Below are 21702 nucleotides of genomic sequence, written 5' to 3' on the forward strand. Positions count from 1 at the left end.
AATGACTGATTCATGTGTGTTTATTCATCTCACAATGGAGGGTTTATATAGAAATACAAACCTAGTGTGAATACAAACGTCATCAGGTGAGCAAACATCTATCAGCGCATATACACCTGGTCTTAGAGCTTCATCTATTTCCCTGCAAGTCCGTAGGATAGTTCAGACTACATATAAGAGACACTTCAAAAAAAATAAATAAATAAATTGATTTTTGGAGATTGTAATTGGTGCATTTGCGCATACTTATTTCAAGTGATATCGTTCTCCGACTGATGCAGAATAAGATCAAATGATTAAAATACTTTATTTTGGGTTGATCTTAGGAACATTAAAAATTAGCGTGATATCTCGGCTGTTAAACCTAATCTTCCCTTCTGTTCTGAACCAAAAGGTAGCAAAAATTACCTTTTGATGCCTGTTTTGCGGGGGCCATATCCTGAATAAACCTGTATGTAATAAGCTAAAAAGTGGTAACAGTGTGGACCAAAGACCTCTTTTTGATGTCTTAGCTGCAAAATAGATATGATAAAACCAGGTGATGAAGTTATTTTCTCCTTTTGGTATTCAGTCACATTAAAGTCAAAACTTAATGGAACAAAACTATAATCTAAATTAGAATGATACTATCAGTGAGCACCTACCTCTTCATAAATCCTTCTGAGAGAACATGCACATTTGACTCCTTCTAGTTCCTATGAAAAGAAGCCTTCCCTGGCTACCACAACAGCATCCAAAGTCTCCAAACAATAAAGAAGAACACGAACAGAAGCTTGAAGTAGAGCAACATACCCCTCGCATTCACTAGAAATTACAAAAGAATTACAGTAACTCTTAGCACAGTCTACTTGATGAGTAATGTACAAGTAATATAGACCATTTCAAACATCTTTGACAATCAATTTGCAAAAGATGAATATCAAAAGTTTAAAGTTCGTATGCATACTATACCTCTTCCCACCTGATCTTTATGTTTTCAGTTTTGGCCTAAGCTTAATAGTCTATTGCACACTTCACAAGTCTTTACTATGAAATTTTTAATACCAAATGAATATATATACCTTTTGTGGTGCTTCACAACATTATGCAATAATCGGCAGCAAGCAGAATATAGGCCCACTGAGTATTGCCTGTCTATACCAGAGACATGTACACTTGCTACTGGGTCGGATGGTTGGTTATTTGGACTTGCTGAAGAATCATTTGGAACAGGATATTTAGAATGTTTTAACAGATGGAAATCTTGAAAAAGTGCTGAAGGTATACGTAATGAGTGTGCTACAAGCCAGAGATCCATTTTGTATATTGCATGCTTGCCAGAACGTCAACACACATAAGAATGACTGTTCCTGGGTCTGGATCACTATCATCTTTACTCTGAGTGAATCTCTCATAGAAGATTAGTGCACTCTGCAGATGCAGAATAACATCGAACATGCAGGCAATTAACCTCTGAATGTATTTTTTAACCACAATCAAATTGCGTCCTGAAACACAAATAAAAGGTCAGAGCATGTCCAAAGAACTTCAATGATATACAATTGAATCCATACAACAGCTGAAGTGTTGAAGGAATATCGATTTAGTGTGCCTTATCAAACTAGGAGTAGCAATAGGAGAGAAGGTTCTAGATTTCCCAATCCTACACGGATTGGTATTCCTTGTAACATTAGAACTAGTACTTTGTAATCCCTATATATAGGGCTCATATTCTCAATAATAATACACATCTCTCTCTACAATTCTCTCTCGAATCTATTTTACTTAAACATGAAGGGAATTATTATACATGTACACTTTTCTTCCAATGTGGTAATTTGTCCTTGCATTTAATTCACACTTCTGTATGGCTAGAACATAAGTCATAGGATAAGTAGCTAAAAGAGGTCCTTCTGTGAAGCAATTGCTATAGACATGCAGTTCCATTCATCAATGCAATTACCTTATGCATAGCTAAATAGGGAATTAATGTAGTAGAACCATTTCATACGCTCTATAAATGTGTGATATAATATTACCTGAAACAAATTCCAGAACCAAATCCAAGCAACCAATGCCAGATGCAACAATTGAAGAAACCTTTCCTCCATCTTCACTTCCAGCACATATGTCATACCTCACTGTGCACCCTTCCCGCACACCAACTAGGGCTCTTCCGATAGCTTGAACTGCAGATTGGAGATGCAACTCTGTTGATTTCTTTATGAACACTGCGAATGATGACCTCAACACTGCAAATAGTGTTGATTTCATACGCTCTATAAATGTGTGATATAATATTACCTGAAACAAATTCCAGAACCAAATCCAAGCAACCAACAACACTATTTGCATCTTTCAAGCGCAGTCTTCTTCTATGAACACTACCAATTACAGAGTCTTAACAGACGTCAGATGATGCTGAGCACGTCACTGCAACTGCAGATTCATCCTGCAGTCCACCACATGCCATATCAGTGTCAGCATCATTGCCTTCCAGCAAAATCTTCTCTGCACCAAACAAATCTAAATTGTAGCCTGACTTCTGAAGATTATAGGCATGACATATAGTTGTGGACTGCTGATTATCGTCAAGAATAAACATTTGTATTTTGTAGTAGAAGACTAGAAATTTCTTCAAAAACAATTATACAGAGGTTGAGTTCGGAGATTGGTTCAAGTTTCCACCTTGACAACTTAGCTTTCTCATCACTATTTCTCCCATCTGTGTCGATCATAACGCATGCTAGGCCCCATAAAAACCCACTAAAACACGAAATTATGGAAGCAAACTTGTTCAAATTTAAAGCATCAACAGAAACTTCCTCTTTTCCATTACAAATGCCATTCTTCACATTTACAAGTAAGATCTGCATCTGTTCCTTCAAAATCTTAGCAACACCGTTTACACTTTTCAAGGCTTCAATATAATTGGACGAATTCAATAAACTTCTCTGTTCTTGGGCACATCCAAAATTCAGCTCAGCAACCTCAAGGAAACGAACAGCATGATTGGATTGATATTTATTTAATGTCAGAAACACATAAAATGTGTGATCCATTAATGCCAAGATCATATCATGAACTTGATGATAAATATCTTTTGAGAATGATTCTTGAAGCCCAGCAACCATATGCACTGACTTGTAAAGCCATGAAACTGGAAATAAATCCTCATAGAGTACAGTGTCTGAGGTTCGACTGGCTGCTGTCACCTCACAAGCAGTAATTATACATCTTAAGGCCTTCCGACAGGACACAAACAATCTGAAGAGCTCATAATAATAAGCTGAGTATGAAGCATTCTGATAATTCTCTCTACAATTCTCTCTCGAATCTATTTTACTTAAACACGTTATCAGCACGACTCTAGCCACAAAAACCGAAACAACCTATTCTGCCTACCTACGTGCCTACTACCCCAGCAGACCCTAGCCCGAGCTAGCCAAGCCTTCGCTGCAGCCTGCTCCTTGCACGCCCAGCGCTACGCGCCCCTGCGCTCCGTGCTGCCCGCCTACGCGCCCGTGCGTCTGCAGCCCCACGTCGCTGCATGGCTGCTCCTGCAGCTCTGCCGCACATCTGCTGTCCCTGCAGCACCTACGCGCCCCTGCGCACGCATCCCTACTGCCCCTGCAGCACCAACGCACACCGACTGCACCTTTCCCCTTTCCTGTGCACGTCCGTCTGTTTGCAGGCTCCGAAACATCTAGTTCGGAACCTCGGATCAAAATCTTTTCTTCATCAAAGTTGTTCATCTCTGTCTCTTGCATCTAACCTCCGAATTTCAGCCTTATCGGAGTTATTTTGAGACCAATACAATAATCAAAGTGAAAACTGTTCAGAAGAGAATTTGCTCCGAATTTCAACAAGCTTGACCTTATAAACATTCGCTGCACGCCTCTACTCGGATTGCTTCGCTCCATCACGCCTGCATCGACACGCGCGTGATCCAAATACAAGTAAGTATCCAAAAGAGTAAGTTTTGAAGTTCCTAAAATTTGAAATTTAAATATTTCTTCTTCTTTTCTCGGGGACTTGAAAACCTCCCTTCTTCTACATCCCACCTTTCTTATAACGTGGGTTCGATCATTGAAAAGCGGAATCGTGGGGATTCACGCAATTAACGAACTAAGAGCGTTCGTAAGACTTCGGACTAAGAGCGTCCGTAAGCATCGATTTACGACCATACAAACATCATTGTTTCGGTCTAATCCAATCATTCTTGGAAATCGATTTCTTGGTAGCATAGCTCGGAAATCTTATTATTTTTCGTGGAAGCATTGACTCCGAAACTAACTTGTCCCTGTTTCATCTTTCAGGATGTCAAACATGAACAAACTCGATTTTGTTCCATTGAATTATGCAGGCAAAAGGTACTTAATTTGGGTCACTGATGTCGAGATCCACCTTATTGCCCGTGATTTATTGCATACAATCCAAGAGCTTTGTCCTATAGAAACAGCTCCAGACCCTCAAACTGAGAAAGATAATTCCAAGGCACTTGCCTTCATGAAACGTCACATGGATAGTGACCTACAGTTTGAGTTCATAAATGAGGATAGCGCCATAAAGCTTAGGCATGCGCTTCGCGAACGATATGGCAATGTTCGTGACTCCATACTTCCGAATACAGAAGCAGAATGGAAAGATCTTCGCTTCTCTGAATTTGACACTGTCATGCAATTTTATTCGGAAGCTCTCAGCATCAGAGCAATGATGCGTCTCTGTGGAAAAACAATCACAGAAGACCAATTGATTGAGAAAACCCTCAATACCTTCCCCGCCTGTGCTATGAGGTCCTCTGACTTATTCCGGACTCATGTAAATGCAAGACGGATCACAAGTTTTCAACAGCTTATTGAAGCTATGGCCACTACTGAAAGACATGGCAATGAACTTGTGAAAAGAAGATTTGATAGGCTTCAAGATAGCTATCAAGAGCATCGTCCTATGGCTAGAGAAAGTCGCCATCGACGTCATGATCCATACGATCGAAATGCTCAAGAAGGTAATCGCTCAAGGCGACAATCCCACGACCGTAGGAGGCGTGATTTTGAGGGATATAGGGTTGGAAACCATGGAGCCAACGTTGGCCATGGGCACCACTTTCCAACGCCACCAGTCCTAGGGACTATGCATATTGCGCCAATGCGCCTCAATCAAGGGATAATCCTCTTTATGGTGTCTATTTCTGATATGGAACGTCTGATCAATGGACCTGAATTTGCAATGTACCTACGAAGGTAGTCGCATCAGGGTGATCAAGACATCGAGTTCACAAAGACTTTAAATCTGGCGATGAAGACAAAATGCCGCAGATTTTTATAGTCTTTATTATTTCCAAGAATCATGTAATGGCAATTATGCCTTAAATCAATAAAATGACTTATTGTATTAACTCTTTCCCTCTAGGCGTACTCAAGAGTAATTGTGATGTCTAGGCAAGGTTTGATCTGAGAGAACGGTTTTAAAAGTGAGCAACGCTCCACCAAAATCTCGCCTTACCTTACCTGGTCACAACCAAATTGAAATTACCGAACGGATTGCGTGACTACGATTTGTCTACTGTTTGATTTTTAAGTTGGATTAGATTTTGGTCAAGAAACTTTGATGTAATCATTGGCTATTATTAATAAAGTATCGATTGATTTTATCTCATGTCATGGACATATTTTTCGAACTTTATTACTTACAAGATGTAAGTGCCAATGATTTTCATGTGGAAACACATTGTGAGAATGGACAAGAGTTCCTTTGCATCACCTCTAATGACTACGGACATAAACGAGTCTTAGAGAAACTTATGTGTCGCTCTAGTGGGTTGTATGCAACCACTATTCGAGTCATTGAATCCAACCATGTCATGAGAGATGATTTATGGGATTCCGACACATATAGGCTTTGGCACGACCGTTTGGGACACCCAGGTCGTGACCTGATGATCCGTATATTAAAGACTTCATACGGACATCCCTTTTTCAGAACGAAAAGAAGTAAAACTAGGTTTTTGGACACCGAAGGAGCCCCTGCGCCTCACGGCGCCGTTCACCCCCAAATCCGGCCATCCTTGGCCGGCGCCGCCTTCCCCCTGCGGCCTCAGGGTGGCATTGACGCCACCAAGGCTCCTTTGTCTCCAACTTTTACTTCTAAAGTCACTTGTGATTTTGTGGCTCAACCAAAATCCTCATTGGTTGTTTCTAAAGCCCATTATTCGTTCTGCAAAGCCTGCTCTTTAGCAAAGTTAGGATCGAGACCATCCTATGCAAAGGATACGAAAGAAAATATACCATTCTTGCAAAGAATCCAAGGTGATATTTGTGGACCTATTCAACCATCATGCGGACCATTTCGATACTTTATGGTATTGGTTGATGCATCGACACGCTGGTCACATGTCATGCTATTGTCCACAAGGAATGCTGCATTTGCTAAACTCCTAGCACAAATAATTAAGTTAAGGGCTCACCACCCTGATCATCCTATTAAGTCTATAAGATTAGACAATGCTGGAGAGTTTACATCAAAGACTTTTGATGATTATTGCATGTCCATTGGGATTGATGTTGAACATCCTATTCCTCATGTTCACACCCAAAATGGTCTCGCAGAAGCCGCCATTAAACGACTACAAATGGTCGCTAGGGCATTGGTAATGCGCACCAATCTCCCAATTTCTGCTTGGGGCTATGCAATATTGCATGCAGCTGTGCTTATTTGTCTGAGGCCCACTGCCACTCAACCCTTTTCTGCGTCCCAGATGGTGACTGGGTATGAGCCTAATGTCTCACACTTACGCATATTTTGGTGTGCAGTTTATGTGCCAATTGCGCCACCACAGCGCACCAAAATGGGTCCTCAAAGACGATTAGGTATTTATGTTGGATATGATTCTCCAACGATTATCCGCTACATAGAACCCTTGACAGGCGATCTCTTTACCGCTAGATTTGCGGATTGTCACTTCGATGAGACAGTCTTCCAGTCGTTAGGGGGAGATAAGAACATCAATGTTCAACAGGAACGACAAGAATTGTCATGGTCTGTCCCCACTCTGTCTCATCTTGATCCCCGAACCGCACAGTCCGAAATTGAAGTGCGGAGAATTCTCGATCTTCAGAACGTAGCAGAATCGATGCCTGATGCGTTTTCTGATATCGCTAGAGTGACGAGATCACACATACCTGCTGCAAACGTGCCTGCAAGGATTAAAGTCCCTAAAAGTAGAGGACATGACGCCAACTCAAGAATGCATGAGCATGGCGCCAACGTCCCATCTCTCAATGATGGTGACGTTATGGCTAGGCCCACGACTCCTGCCAGGAAGCGCGGGAGGCCCATAGGTTCGATGGATTCTCGCCCAAGAAAGAAAGCGAGTTTGGCACAAAATAATCCATTAATCATCGATGTGAATAATCCATCTCATGAGAATATTCCGGATTATGGTTATGTCCAAGAGACATCATTGGGGGACGCTCCAATGTCAGAACCAACTCCAGAGAAAAGAGAGATCTCCATAAATTGCACTAGTGTACATGAGATGATGGATAGAAATTCTATGGCAATTGATGATGCATTTGCATATCATATTGCAAAAGGAATTATAGAATATGATGATATCGAACCTCGCTCTGTTGAAGAATGTCAACGAAGAGCAGATTGGCCTAAATGGAAAGATGTGATCCAGGTTGAATTGGATTCACTAACAAAGAGACAGGTATTTGGGCCTGTAACGCAGACACCCCCAAGTGTAAAGCCTGTTGGCCATAAATGGGTCTTTGTTAGAAAGCGTAATGAGAAAAATGAGGTGGTAAGATATAAAGCCCGCCTTGTGGCGCAAGGTTTCTCACAACGCCCTGGAATCGACTACGAGGAGACATATTCTCCCGTAATGGACGTTATAACGTTCCGCTACCTTGTCAGTTTGGTAGTTTCCGAAAAACTTGACATGCAGCTTATGGATGTGGTTACAGCATATCTCTATGGGGATCTAGATTCAGAGATATATATGAAGGTTCTAGATGGACTTCAATTACCCAAATCAAGTGGCTCTAAACCACGGAGCGCGTTTTCAATAAGGTTAAAACGCTCACTATATGGATTAAAACAATCCGGACGGATGTGGTATAACCGTCTAAGTGACTACTTGATTGGGAAGGGATATATTAACAACGAAATATGCCCATGCGTGTTCATTAAGAGAACAGGTTCCGGATTTGCAATCGTAGCAGTTTATGTCGGTGACATGAACCTAATTGGAACTCTAGATGAGTTGAAGGAAACTGCTAAATACTTGAAATCCGAATTTGAGATGAAAGATCTTGGGAAAACACGGTTTTGTCTCGGTTTAGAACTCGAGCACCGTAGTGATGGGATTTTGATCCATCAGTCTGCATATACTCAGAAAATTCTAAGGCGCTTTAATGAAGATAAAGCGAAGCCTGCGAGTACTCCCATGATCGGCCGTAGTCTTGAGCCCGGAAAAGATCTGTTTCGTCCAAGGGATGAGGACGAAGAACCATTAGAGGCCGAAGTGCCCTATTTGAGTGCAATAGGCGCATTATTGTACTTAGCTCAATGCACAAGACCGGATATCTCATTCGCAGTGAACTTGTTAGCTCGACATAGCTCTGCGCCAACACGCCGCCATTGGATTGGTGTAAAGACAATCTTTCGATACCTAAGAGGTACGATTGATATGGGCCTATTTTATCCCTACAGAGAGACGAGGAACGACGGAAGAGTTGGGATCGGACCCCAAAAGGCAAAACGCCCCCGTCCATAGAATGGCCGCCGGTCATGTTGCCGGCGCCGGCGCCGCTCATGGTGGCCGGCGTCCTCCTATCTCCCTCCATCAAAACAACAATGATGTCTTGATGGGTTTTGCTGATGCAGGGTACCTCTCTGACCCTCACAAGGTCGCTCCCAAACTGGTTATGTCTTTACCATGGGAAGCACTGCGATATCTTGGAGGTCTACGAAACAGACCCTTGTTGCTACTTCCTCGAACCATGCAGAGATTATTGCTCTACATGAAGCCGTTCGTGAATGTATATGGCTAAGGTCAGTGATTCGACATATTCAAGGAAGTTGTGGTTTGAAGTCTACCACAGATGAACCTACATGCATTTATGAGGATAATGCAGCTTGTATTGAACAAATGAAGTTAGGTTTCATCAAAGGCGACAACACCAAGCATATATCGCCTAAGTTCTTTTATAATCAGCAACAACAATCACTTCTAAAGATTGAAGTGAATCAAATCCGATCAGAGGATAATGTAGCGGACTTATTCACTAAGTCGTTACCTAAATCCACATTCGAGAAACATGTGAAGAGCATCGGATTGAGAAAGTTATCCGAACTCCACGATTGTAGCAATCAGGGGGAGATATCGACATCAGGGGGAGTTATGATGTCTACATGTTCGATCTCGAAGAGTGAAGGACGTGTTGTGCTCTTTTTGTCCTTCGACCAGGGTTATTTTTATCCCACAGGGTTTTTGTTACCTGGCAAGGTTTTTAACGAGGCAACGGATGAAGCGTCACCACCAAGTTTGAAGCGGCACAAGGGGGAGTGTTGAAGGAATATCGATTTAGTGTGCCTTATCAAACTAGGAGTAGCAATAGGAGAGAAGGTTCTAGATTTCCCAATCCTACACAGATTGGTATTCCTTGTAACATTAGAACTAGTACTTTGTAATCCCTATATATAGGGCTCATATTCTCAATAATAATACACATCTCTCTCTACAATTCTCTCTCGAATCTATTTTACTTAAACATGAAGGGAATTATTATACATGTACACTTTTCTTCCAATGTGGTAATTTGTCCTTGCATTTAATTCACACTTCTGTATGGCTAGAACATAAGTCATAGGATAAGTAGCTAAAAGAGGTCCTTCTGTGAAGCAATTGCTATAGACATGCAGTTCCATTCATCAATGCAATTACCTTATGCATAGCTAAATAGGGAATTAATGTAGTAGAACCATTTCATACGCTCTATAAATGTGTGATATAATATTACCTGAAACAAATTCCAGAACCAAATCCAAGCAACCAATGCCAGATGCAACAATTGAAGAAACCTTTCCTCCATCTTCACTTCCAGCACATATGTCATACCTCACTGTGCACCCTTCCCGCACACCAACTAGGGCTCTTCCGATAGCTTGAACTGCAGATTGGAGATGCAACTCTGTTGATTTCTTTATGAACACTGCGAATGATGACCTCAACACTGCAAATAGTGTTGATTTCATACGCTCTATAAATGTGTGATATAATATTACCTGAAACAAATTCCAGAACCAAATCCAAGCAACCAACAACACTATTTGCATCTTTCAAGCGCAGTCTTCTTCTATGAACACTACCAATTACAGAGTCTTAACAGACGTCAGATGATGCTGAGCACGTCACTGCAACTGCAGATTCATCCTGCAGTCCACCACATGCCATATCAGTGTCAGCATCATTGCCTTCCAGCAAAATCTTCTCTGCACCAAACAAATCTAAATTGTAGCCTGACTTCTGAAGATTATAGGCATGACATATAGTTGTGGACTGCTGATTATCGTCAAGAATAAACATTTGTATTTTGTAGTAGAAGACTAGAAATTTCTTCAAAAACAATTATACAGAGGTTGAGTTCGGAGATTGGTTCAAGTTTCCACCTTGACAACTTAGCTTTCTCATCACTATTTCTCCCATCTGTGTCGATCATAACGCATGCTAGGCCCCATAAAAACCCACTAAAACACGAAATTATGGAAGCAAACTTGTTCAAATTTAAAGCATCAACAGAAACTTCCTCTTTTCCATTACAAATGCCATTCTTCACATTTACAAGTAAGATCTGCATCTGTTCCTTCAAAATCTTAGCAACACCGTTTACACTTTTCAAGGCTTCAATATAATTGGACGAATTCAATAAACTTCTCTGTTCTTGGGCACATCCAAAATTCAGCTCAGCAACCTCAAGGAAACGAACAGCATGATTGGATTGATATTTATTTAATGTCAGAAACACATAAAATGTGTGATCCATTAATGCCAAGATCATATCATGAACTTGATGATAAATATCTTTTGAGAATGATTCTTGAAGCCCAGCAACCATATGCACTGACTTGTAAAGCCATGAAACTGGAAATAAATCCTCATAGAGTACAGTGTCTGAGGTTCGACTGGCTGCTGTCACCTCACAAGCAGTAATTATACATCTTAAGGCCTTCCGACAGGACACAAACAATCTGAAGAGCTCATAATAATAAGCTGAGTATGAAGCATTCTGATAATCTAATAAGCCGCCAACAACAATCCTGAAGAACACAGAACTGGTTATATTAACAAATGCCTTGATTGAATGGATACAAATATTAACTTCAATTCAAATTGAAAGGAAAACACACAATATTACTTTTCATGAGATATGAATTCTTGAGACTGCTGGGGAAAAAGGTTCACATATACATAATGAGGTACTATTATCTTCACCCATGAAGTATTAGAAAAAATATCAGACTTAGAAAGTGTATCAAGAATAAGCAGTTGTCTATGCACTTTTCCATACAAATTGAAACAAACAAGAGTCTAACAAATTCCTCTCCTTTGCATACATTTTATGGAACTATGTTCAAAAAATGAAACAACAAAAACAGAAACAGAAAGAAAACATAACTGAACTGGGCAACCATTTTAATCTTAGAACCCAACTCAACTAATTGAATATTTCATTTTATTGACTATTTCGAATTGGTAATGATAATTACTCACTATAGAAGATTTCTTATCTTTTACTTCTTTTAAGCAATAAGAATTGTATTGATTGTTGGACCATACATCAAACCCATGAAAGCTCATACCTTTCGAGGTTCAGAATAGAAGTCACATAACGTGAAAATGATCTCGTGTCCAAATGACCTTTTGGCATACAACTCAAAAGATTAAGCAAACTCTGACAAGCTGTAAATTTCATGATGGTAGATGGTTGGGAGTTTTGTCCCTTGCAACTTGAGACTGAGGAACAATCAAATACATTGAGTTTGTTGCAGGAAATAGCCAATGATGAGTTCTCTAAATCACTTAACACATTTGGCCAATTAGGTGATGATTTGAATTTAACATTGCCGGATTGAAAGTCGCTGATGAATGGTAATTTAGATTTCTCCAATGCACGGCAGAACCTCTTTGCAAAATACCTGCGGACAAACTAATACAAGAGATAAAACAAATACCCTGATTGAGATGAACAGTAAATGAAAAGTGTGAAACAAAAAGAATCCCCAAAAAGATACAAATAAAAATATTTTGCAAGATACAACTGTGTGTGTGCATGTACATCACGTGAGGTTTGATGCAATGCCATTTGATCTTTGAAAGATGCTTATTCTTTGCTCATACAGACTGGAATCAATAAAGCACTGTGATGAGATTTGATGCAATGCCACATTCTTCAGCCTGTCAGCTTCATGGTTCTTGTGCTCTATAACCACCCCAAAGCTGCTTCTTACATAGGGAATTGAAGTATGGATTAAAAGAGAAAGGAATCTCTTCAAATCCTTTTTACAGGCATGAGGGCACCATGCATGAATATTTTGGCAAACAACCCACCAAAGTGCAGTTGGCAATGACTTCTTGTTCACAGAGCAAATACTGAAATCCCATTCATCACTTTCATAGTTACCCATCTTATTATTATTCGTATCAGCAGAAATGAATATTTGCTGTTGATCTTCAGACACTAATGAGAGGTGCTCCATCAAAAATCCAGTAAGTCCTGCTGCCTCTTGCCTCAAATAAGACATCTCCGCAACTTGCACCAGATTGTCACCATTTTCAATAAAATATTCAAAAGACTTTATATGACTATCCAAATCCACAAGCCTTTCACAAGCCATAGCATGCATTACGTAAGTTAAAGGACAAGAATCAGCTGCACGGTCCTTACAAAAGATGTTTGAAACAGATTGAATAACAGAAAGAAGAGAAGCTGAAGGTTGTACAATCCAAGAGAAAAATCCCCCATTGATCCAATCAGACATTTCCATCCAATCCCTACCAGAGAAAGAGGAGAATGAATCTCCCATTTCTGCAGACACCTTTCTTGATAAATCTGGAGCCATAAGGATTGCTGCTTGCCTATATAAGCATCGGCAAGAGCTATACAATCGAAAGAAGAACAAAACTACCCAATAAGTGGAGACTCCAAATATCAGATATTTGTTTTTGTTTCTAGCGATCACATTGTCAGAATCTTTTACCGCGACAGACCATAGGAATTTGTTTACAGCATCCTCCTGCTGTGGTCTAACCAGATTGCTCATGCAAGGGAAAATCACTCTAATTAATTCTTTTATAGAAGCGCCAAGAAGGTTACAGTTTCCAGTTGTGACAATCAATGACTCTAGGAATAATGCATATATTTCTGACAACCCTCTCCCGAAAAGTTCAGCTTCCAGATTAAAACTGTGCAAGCTACTTAGATGGCATTCAGAAAATTCTTTTTCATCAGCCTCCGAACAACCAACTTTCATCCACTCTAGAGATTCTGATATATCCAATGTTAACTGCCGAATACATTGACTTGCTTGTCCTTCTGGTATGGACTTCATTGCTTGATGAATTGCAATTTTGAATTCATGTGCAGATAATAGCATTTCCACAGCTTTTGCATATGCTTCACCATGAAAAGGAATGACAAATCTAGTATAGTTCAGTTGACCATCGCTATTATGTAAATTAATAACCCTTATTGCTTTACACAATGCAAAGATAGTATTATTCACCTGCAATGGTGCAATAGGAGAACCAATGGGATTACAATCACAATCACAATCACAAGTACAAGAAAACTTTGAAAGAACAAAACAAATTATCAGAAGAAACTAAACTGAAGACTTCCATATATAAAACATAATTAAAAATAAACAGTTAAAAGCTGGAAAATGCTTGATCAAAGAGCATTTTACTAACCTGGCGAAGTTGACTATAGAGCATAATTAATTGGCAACCAATATCTGTTATCTTGGAGAATAATGAGCATCTATCCGGAGATTCCACCAAAGAAAGCCCAATGGCCCAGTAAGAGAGGGAGGATCATTAACCACAAGCTTACTAGATCATTCTCTAGAACATCATATTCAATTTCCAAAAGATAGCCAACAGCAGAAAGTACCTCATTTGCTATTAGAGTAAAACTATCTGAGTGTGTAACTGACAACTGAATTAAATCTGAGGACAATGAGATGATAATATTATAAACCTTCTTCAAGAAATTAAGAGAAGCTCCCTCAGAGGCATCCTCTGTTCTCACATAAATCTTTTCATGCATAAAGACCGAAAGTACATTATTTATAGCTTTAACTCTTTTAGTGTGCAATGAATATCCAACAATTCAGGGCCCACTTTCAGCTTAGTTTCAAGAAAGCCATTGATCTCAAGCAAAAGAGGCTCCATAATCAGTACAAAAAAATCGTGAAGTGACTTTCGTGTTCCTGGATTGAAGCTAGTTGAGCAATAATTCTTTTCAACAATACGACTCCCAGAAGACATCGTAGACGTTTGACCCAATGAACTATCTTCTAACTGCCTTGAACCTTCACTCTTCCCCATCATTTTGGTACTTGCAGTCAGCGCTGAATCCCTCTTCAGCTTTTTAACTTGGTCAATAAGCAAGTGAAACAATACTCCTATGCTTTCTACTGCAAATGCATTCTTTGCAGCTAAATTCCTCGAGCCAGCACCAGTAGGCATAAACCATGAATTTATAGTCAGGTTTTCCCTACGTTTTTTATTTAAAAAAAAAAAAATGCATTAACCATGTTTCTGGTCACGAATATAAGGGGTTCCACCGTCAATGTGGAGTTTGTTTAATTCTTTTTGGATGAGCCTGACTTGCACTACTAGATGCTTCATCATCGTCATTGTGTTGAAGGCATTGCTTGGTATTAATGCCAATATTGCTCTGCTTCAATAATGTTTCCGAAAGCTCCTCTGCATCTTCCTCATATATCATACGGACCCCACACTTTTTCACTCGCACAAATTCCTCAATCTTTATTCGTTTATCCCAGTACTGAGGTCGAAATGAGAATACAGGCTGACAGTAGATATCCTGCCACTCATGCCGAGAGAACATATCACGCGCCCTATAGAAGAACCAAATGTGATCCAACACAGGTTGACCCCACCTTCCCCCAAACACCATTATACTACGGTGAGACAAGGATTTTCCATTGGCACTCATTTCGCAATTAATGCACCACACAACCCCAGGCGGGAGCGGTTTGAGGAGTCTAAAAACGACACAGAAGGCGAATCCCATCCACTTGTTACTAACCCAACCCGGATGCAGCTCTACGGTTATCGAAGACCCCACACTTTGGTGATTGTACCACTCTGGAATTTCATTTCCAGGACAAACAAACTCAAATACTTTATGGTCAGAAAATGCTTGACTCTTAAGGCATCGTGTTAGCAATGAAAGTGCTATACTCTCACAGCTTTGATTCTCCAACAGTTTGAAACAGTTAACAAAATATCCTCGTCGCAACGAATTGCTTTGATTGGCCAACGTATCTAATGAAATGCAGTTCTCAGCGTCTACTCTCACATGAGATGGAAGCTCTGGTAATCTCCGAAGCTTCTGGCACCATTCCAAGTGAAGATAGTCAAGTCTGGAGAGTTGGCCGATGCTCTCGGGTAGTCTACTGAATTGATTTCTGCTGAGATTTAAATCTCTTAATGAAGACAAGCATCCAAAATCACTGGGCAATGCTTCTTCAGAAAGATTGCAGTCACTTAGATTCAATTTAGTTAATGAATGCAAACCAGACAAACAAGGCAACGACAATCCTGCCGGAATGTGACTTCTTTTTCGCAATAACTGAAAAGGGTTGAACATCATATCCCATGATTTAGGTGACCGTGCTTTACACCCAGCAAGAGAGAATTCTTTGAGGTTTTTCAAAAGACCAATAGAGGAGGGCAGTTCTCTTATGCCACTTCCACTCACATCAAGCTTCTCCAAACAGGCAACATGACCCAACTCATCCGGCAATTTCTCAAGCTTTGAGCAACCAGAAAGAGTGAGATCTTTGAGAGATTTTAAGCCACCTACACTGCTTGGAAGACACTCAAGATGTTTGCAATCTCTCAACGACATAGAAACAAGTCCTTCAAGCATTCCAATAGAGCAAGGCAGTTCTTTTATAGAAGTTCCACTCACATCAACATTTACCAAGCTATTGCCCAACTCCTCTGGCAATTTTTCAAGCTTTGAGCAACCTGAAATAATAAAGACCTTGAGAGATTTTAAGCCACCAAGACTAATTGGAAGACACATGAGATCTTTGCAATTTTCTATTTTCAGCAGAGGAAGTCTTTCAAGCATTCCAATAGAGGAAGGTAGTTCTCTTATGCCGGTGTCATTCACGTGAAGCTCCTCCAGACTCTCTAAATGACCCATGTCATTCGGTAGTTTTTTAAGCTTTGAGCAACCAGAAAGATTCAGAACTTTGAGATATTTTAAGCCATGTACACTGCTTGCAAAATGCACAAGATTCTTGCAATCTTTCAAGTTCAGGACAGTAAGTTTTTCAAGCACTTCAATTGTCGGGTCAACCTCATACAATCTTATACAACCTTCAAGATACAGAAACTTGAGATATGGTATACCTTTAAAGTTTGGGGTGCTAACAAGATTCAGAGAGTGACTCAGATTGATGGTTTTCAAATTGCATAAAGGCTGCATGAGAAGTAAAAACCATAGAAAAAATTAGCTTCCATGATATATTCAACAATTATTATAACAGAATGATATAGTGATTATAGTATACCTCCGTTCCTATCCGAACATGTTTAATACAACTATGACACAAGCTAAGTTCGAGCAGCTTCTGAGGGTTGAAATGTGATGGCAGCGAATTTGACGGATACCTCGTCCAATCAAGAATCCGTAAACTATTGGGAAGATATTCAAGTCCCCTGGGCAGGTTCCCATTCTCAATTTTCAGGTATCTCAATTTGTTCATCATTGAAAATGATTTCGGAGTCACTTCCATGTCTACTCCTGACTCTGTTGAATCCACAAATATGCCTTCTACTGCTTCAGTTCCCTATCAACCAAATTTCATCATACCATAAAAAGCAGATTTAGTAGACTGCCTTGTCATATAATTTACAAGCAGATAACAGTTAAAATTATTCATGTACTAAATAAATTTCTTACAGTATTCTTGGTCAAGACATGTTTGACGTCTTCAAGAAGCCACAACCTACTGCACCTGCCCAGCTCGTTATGAGACTCTTGGCGAACAATTTCCCATCCCATTTCTTGGAGCAAATCGTGCATTATTAGTCTTCCATGTGAAACAGTCAAGAGAGATCTTTCAGTAAGAACATTTATTCCAATAATTGCAGAAAAATCGCAACTGTTTAGTACTTCTGTTACTCGATCTTTGTCCCCTCCATTAAAGAAACATGCAATGTCTAGGAATATTTTCTTCTCTTCAGAATCTAGACCATCGTAACTTATTTTAAGTATGTCAAAGATTTCCAGGTTACAAACTCTTCCCAGTTTTCTCAGTGCACTGTTCCATTCACTTGGATATCTTCCATACAAAAAGGAACCCAGTACTTCAAGAGCTAAAGGAAGACCTTTGGCATAATTTATAACAGACTCTGACAAATCATGAAAATCTTCTTCAGGGTAACCTTTTTGGAATGCTTTCCAGCTAAAAAGCTTAAGAGAATCGTCATGGTTTAATTCTTCGACCTTCAATCTTCTCTCCACTCCATGTTGAATCAACAAATGCTCATTTCTAGTTGTGATAAGAACTCTACTCCCTGAACCAAACCACTCTTGGTTTCCTGCCAAATATTTTAAATGACTTGAATGGTTCACATCATCAAGAATGAGAAGAACTTTTTTGTGACGTAATAACCTCTTTAATATGGTGGCTCCTTCCTGAAGGTCAAATATGCCAGCCTTTTTTGCCCCAATTCCAGAGAGAAGTTGCTTTTGCAGGTTTAGTAAACCACCTTTTTCAATGGAGGAGCTTCTAACATCCGTAAGAAGGAAATTAAATTCAAATTCATGAGAGATTCTCTCATGCACCGCTCTTACCATAGTAGTCTTACCAACCCCGCCCATTCCCCATATACCAATGAAGCGGACGTCATCCACCCCTACACTTAAATGCAAATTAACTCGATGCAATCTCGAGTCAATTCCAACTAGATTGTCTGCAAAACTGTATGATGTAGGTTGCAATCTTTTACATATATCTTCAACAATATCTCTAATGAGTTTTGATTCATACCTACAACACAGAATAGACTAAACTTATGAGGTTATTGATATGAAGATTAATTTAGTTTATGAAAATGTCTCTGCATTGGAAATCTCTTTTATATTCTTGTCATGACATTTAAAAAGCTTCATAAGCTCAATTGGTTATCTGCCTATATTATTGTGAATAACATAATGAAGAGCAGAAAAATTAATTATTTGTAAATTAAAGAAATCGAAAGAGACAAAAAGGAAAGAGTATATGTATACCATTCCTTTGAATTCCACCCAGAAAAACTTGCCACTTCAGTTAAAGCATCTCTCCACCTTCGCACTTTCTCTCCGTCACTCCTAAATCTTTCTTCATGATTAGTGAAGGCTTGTCTAAAACTCCCTGTTTGCTTTCGTACATCAGAGGGATCAACATCATAGAAAATTGGCAGCACAGCTTCTCTTTCTTTCATACACTCGAGAATTCTCACAAGTTCATTCAAGCACCATGTCGACGATGCATAATTTTGTGAGAGAACAATGAGAGCAAATCTCGATTCTTCAATTGCAGCAAAAAGTGCTGGAGAAATAGCTTCCCCTTTTTGAAGTTCAGGATCATCCCTGAAAGTTATGATTCCTTGATGTTTCAATGCAGTGTATAAGTGGTCTGTAAAAGCCTTGCGAGTGTCATCACCTCTAAAGCTCAGAAAGACATCATATTTCCACTGAGGAGTTGAAGGGGGGGAAGATGCAGAGGTTCTTTGAGTGCTCATTTCCGATGAAACCTACTTTTGTACTTGTGGAAGAGTACGTGTCCAAGGACTATATATACGAGTAACCGCAGAAGCTTTCAACACAATTTCAAGGCTCGGAAGTAACCATCATGGAAAACAAGCAGTCGTTTTTCAGGTTTCTCTTCCCTACTGCATAAAACGTAGCAAAGATGAGTAATTTCCTAGTCAATACACTAATAAATATTAATTCTAAAAAGAGTTGTATAATTAACGAGGGAAGCAGCAAACATTAGCTGTTTTGGTTTCAGTGGTTGTTTATTCCTCTGCTTTATCTTTTTCAGGTATCTAAATACATACAGACACAAAACTCTAGCAGAAGCTGCAAATGCATATAATATACCCTAACACATCACCACATAACCAAAAGTTATGATTAATGAGTGCCCGAGTTATGCATGATTAATGTTTCAGAATTTCATAAGAAATTGTGAATATTAATCCATGATCAATTAGGAAACACTAAGCAGAGCTGTATAAATAGAAAAAAGACAACAAAAGAGATAAAAGTTGATGTTGAAACAGATAACAGAAACATAGCAACACATACAAATAAAAGATCAGTTGGAGCTTAACCTGGGTTTACAGATAACAGAAACATAGCAACGCATACAGATAGCCAGTGGAGGAACCAGGATTTGATCTTGGGGGGGGGGGTCCAGACATAAAGTGTCGATCATATAACCGAATTACTACAACGAAAATTGGAAATCAAAAAAAAAAAAAAACAATACTATAACAATAATCTAAAAATCTTATTCAATTGAATTCTTAAGCGGTAACCCTACAATCAAGAAAAAAAATAAAACAATAATTCCTACGAAAAAAATTTCAACTAAAAGGGTGAATAGAATATAATTTCAAATTAACCATATATCAAAACATAACTCGACGTTCTTGTATGTCTGGATTGTATAAAAAAAAAAAAAAAAAAAAAAAAGTTACAGAGTAGAAAGAAGGATTGCAAAATAGCTGTCAAAATCCTAATCATATAAGAATACTTACTCATTACTATTTTGACTCTCTTCTCTTATAAACAGAATATTATTGTTTTTATTTTTTAAATATAAATTTGACAATCACGTGGGTGGGTTTAGAGAATGAGAAGGATTAGTATATTATATACTTCCGTACAACTGAATTGGGAGGGGGTCCACTTACAGAATACATACATAAAATCCTTAGTTTAATTAATAATCCCATATAATCATAGTATCTGCCGAAAAGTTGGGAGGGACCTCGTCAGATCGAATGACGGGTCCGCCCCTGCAGATAGCAGATAGCAGATAACAGAAACATAGCAACACATACAAACATAGCAAATTAAAATTGTAAAAACAAACAGAAAAACGGAGCTTAACCTGGGTTTAGTGGTTTACTGAGATTTGAAGTTGGGATCAGATCGACTTCAAATAAAAGATTAAGAATGAGTAGGAGCAAAGTGGTGAGAAACTTAGACTCTTGAGACAGAAATAGATCTAGATCGTGAGGACTTTAGCAGGAGGAGACTCCCGTCTTCAGACTTTACCAGTCAGCCAATGACGGGGCGCACGCATTTGTTTTGTTGTTGCAAGCAGGCTCGAACACATGTCAACCGCTCAAATAGGTTTCTGTCTTTCACATTTACTATGAATAAATTAATAAAAGAAAATTAGTAAGTAGTTTCCTGCCAAGAGATCCAGATGTAATAGATGGAAGTAAACATACAAAAAGTGAGTGAATAGTATTTTGAATAATTATTGTTTATTTATATTATGTTAGCATCTCCAACAGTAGGAATTATTTTGTAGTTAAATATAGCTAAAATTGTGAAATATAGCTATTGATTTAACAATGTTGCTCCAGCAGTAGTAGCTATTTATAAATAATATACTATATTTTATTCAATCATAAACTGACATGTGGACAAAAGAGGAGAGAGGAATATAACTTTTGTTTTAGCTATGCATGATTCTCTAGCTAAATATAGCTAGCTAATTTAGCTAAAGCTAAATTTAACTTAGCAATAGCTAGTCTGTTGGAGTTGAATTTTGTTTTAAAAATAGTTATATATAGCTAAAATTTGAATTTAACTAATCTGTTGGAGATGCTTTTGAAGATATCTTCTGGATTCGATTGGCATTAGTAAGTCAAGTTTTGAAAATGGGGTACCTGCAAAAGACTATCTAATGTATAGGTCAGTGAGTCTTTAAGTTGTAATGAGTGAAGTAGAAATCAATTGCTTCTCTTAATTGTTCACCATACCAAGTATTTAAAGGTGAGCCTAAGCAGATATCTTGGTTATTGTGGGTAGTGATGTACAATTTTTGCAAGTCACCTGTTAGTGGGTTCATAACGCCACTCTTAAAATGACGTGGGGGAAGTCCTCCCACTTGTTACGGATTAGTCGAGCTGACCAATTCTTTCATACCAAGATTGACTTCGAGTGGATTCATCCACGAGAGAATTTCTTGAATAATTCGGGATGCTTCTCATCTGGTCCATTTATTGCTTAGGAATCCATTCCAATACCCTTTCTTTCTTTTTCTCAAGAACTCAGAATGCGGGAATGAAAAATTTATTGCACCTGTTATCGACATTCGCCAACATTATTCGTGTTTCCCCCTGGTACTGTGTGAGATTTAACATCACTTGTCTTCCGGCAC

The 21702-nt window shown here is 39.0% G+C and overlaps 2 protein-coding genes across 7 annotated transcripts in view; both read right to left on the reverse strand.

Annotated features, from left to right (window-relative positions):
* The window catches only part of LOC133737066 (uncharacterized), a 104351-nt gene that overhangs the window by 22779 nt on the left and 59870 nt on the right, over positions 1–21702 (reverse strand). The gene's annotated exons all lie outside the window — the stretch shown is intronic.
* On the reverse strand, positions 409–20598 carry LOC133738892 (disease resistance protein RPV1-like). Of its 6 annotated transcripts, XM_062166566.1 has the most exons (14): positions 20419–20598; positions 19634–19749; positions 18546–19189; positions 17214–18306; positions 16822–17100; positions 13958–16730; positions 11848–13770; positions 10273–11304; positions 10008–10157; positions 2284–3907; positions 2019–2168; positions 1062–1487; positions 645–804; positions 409–512 (listed from the first exon to the last, which is right to left on the reverse strand). In XM_062166566.1, the coding sequence occupies exons 3-6, from the start codon at positions 19037–19039 to the stop codon at positions 14838–14840; spliced, it is 3759 nt and encodes a 1252-aa protein (XP_062022550.1). In that variant the 5' UTR covers positions 19040–19189; positions 19634–19749; positions 20419–20598; the 3' UTR covers positions 409–512; positions 645–804; positions 1062–1487; positions 2019–2168; positions 2284–3907; positions 10008–10157; positions 10273–11304; positions 11848–13770; positions 13958–14837. The 6 variants fall into 6 exon arrangements, with proteins under 6 accessions (XP_062022550.1, XP_062022549.1, XP_062022552.1 ...); XM_062166565.1 differs by having other exon boundaries at positions 2284–2490; positions 10008–11304; XM_062166568.1 differs by having other exon boundaries at positions 1062–1410; positions 10008–11304.

Source organism: Rosa rugosa, chromosome 3 (genome assembly GCF_958449725.1).
Source record: "Rosa rugosa chromosome 3, drRosRugo1.1, whole genome shotgun sequence".
NCBI classification, from domain to species: Eukaryota; Viridiplantae; Streptophyta; class Magnoliopsida; order Rosales; family Rosaceae; genus Rosa; species Rosa rugosa.

What these genes read in the sequence shown, in the direction of transcription:
- LOC133738892 (XM_062166567.1), bottom strand. Translation starts at nt 19,039, where the DNA reads ATGAGCACTCAAAGAACCTCTGCATCTTCCCCCCCTTCAACTCCTCAG. An exon ending in ATGTCTTGACCAAGAATACT is followed by an intron (nt 17,101 to 17,213) that starts GTAAGAAATTTA and finishes TTTGGTTGATAG; the next exon opens with GGAACTGAAGCAGTAGAAGG. An exon ending in ATGTTCGGATAGGAACGGAG is followed by an intron (nt 16,731 to 16,821) that starts GTATACTATAAT and finishes CTTCTCATGCAG; the next exon opens with CCTTTATGCAATTTGAAAAC.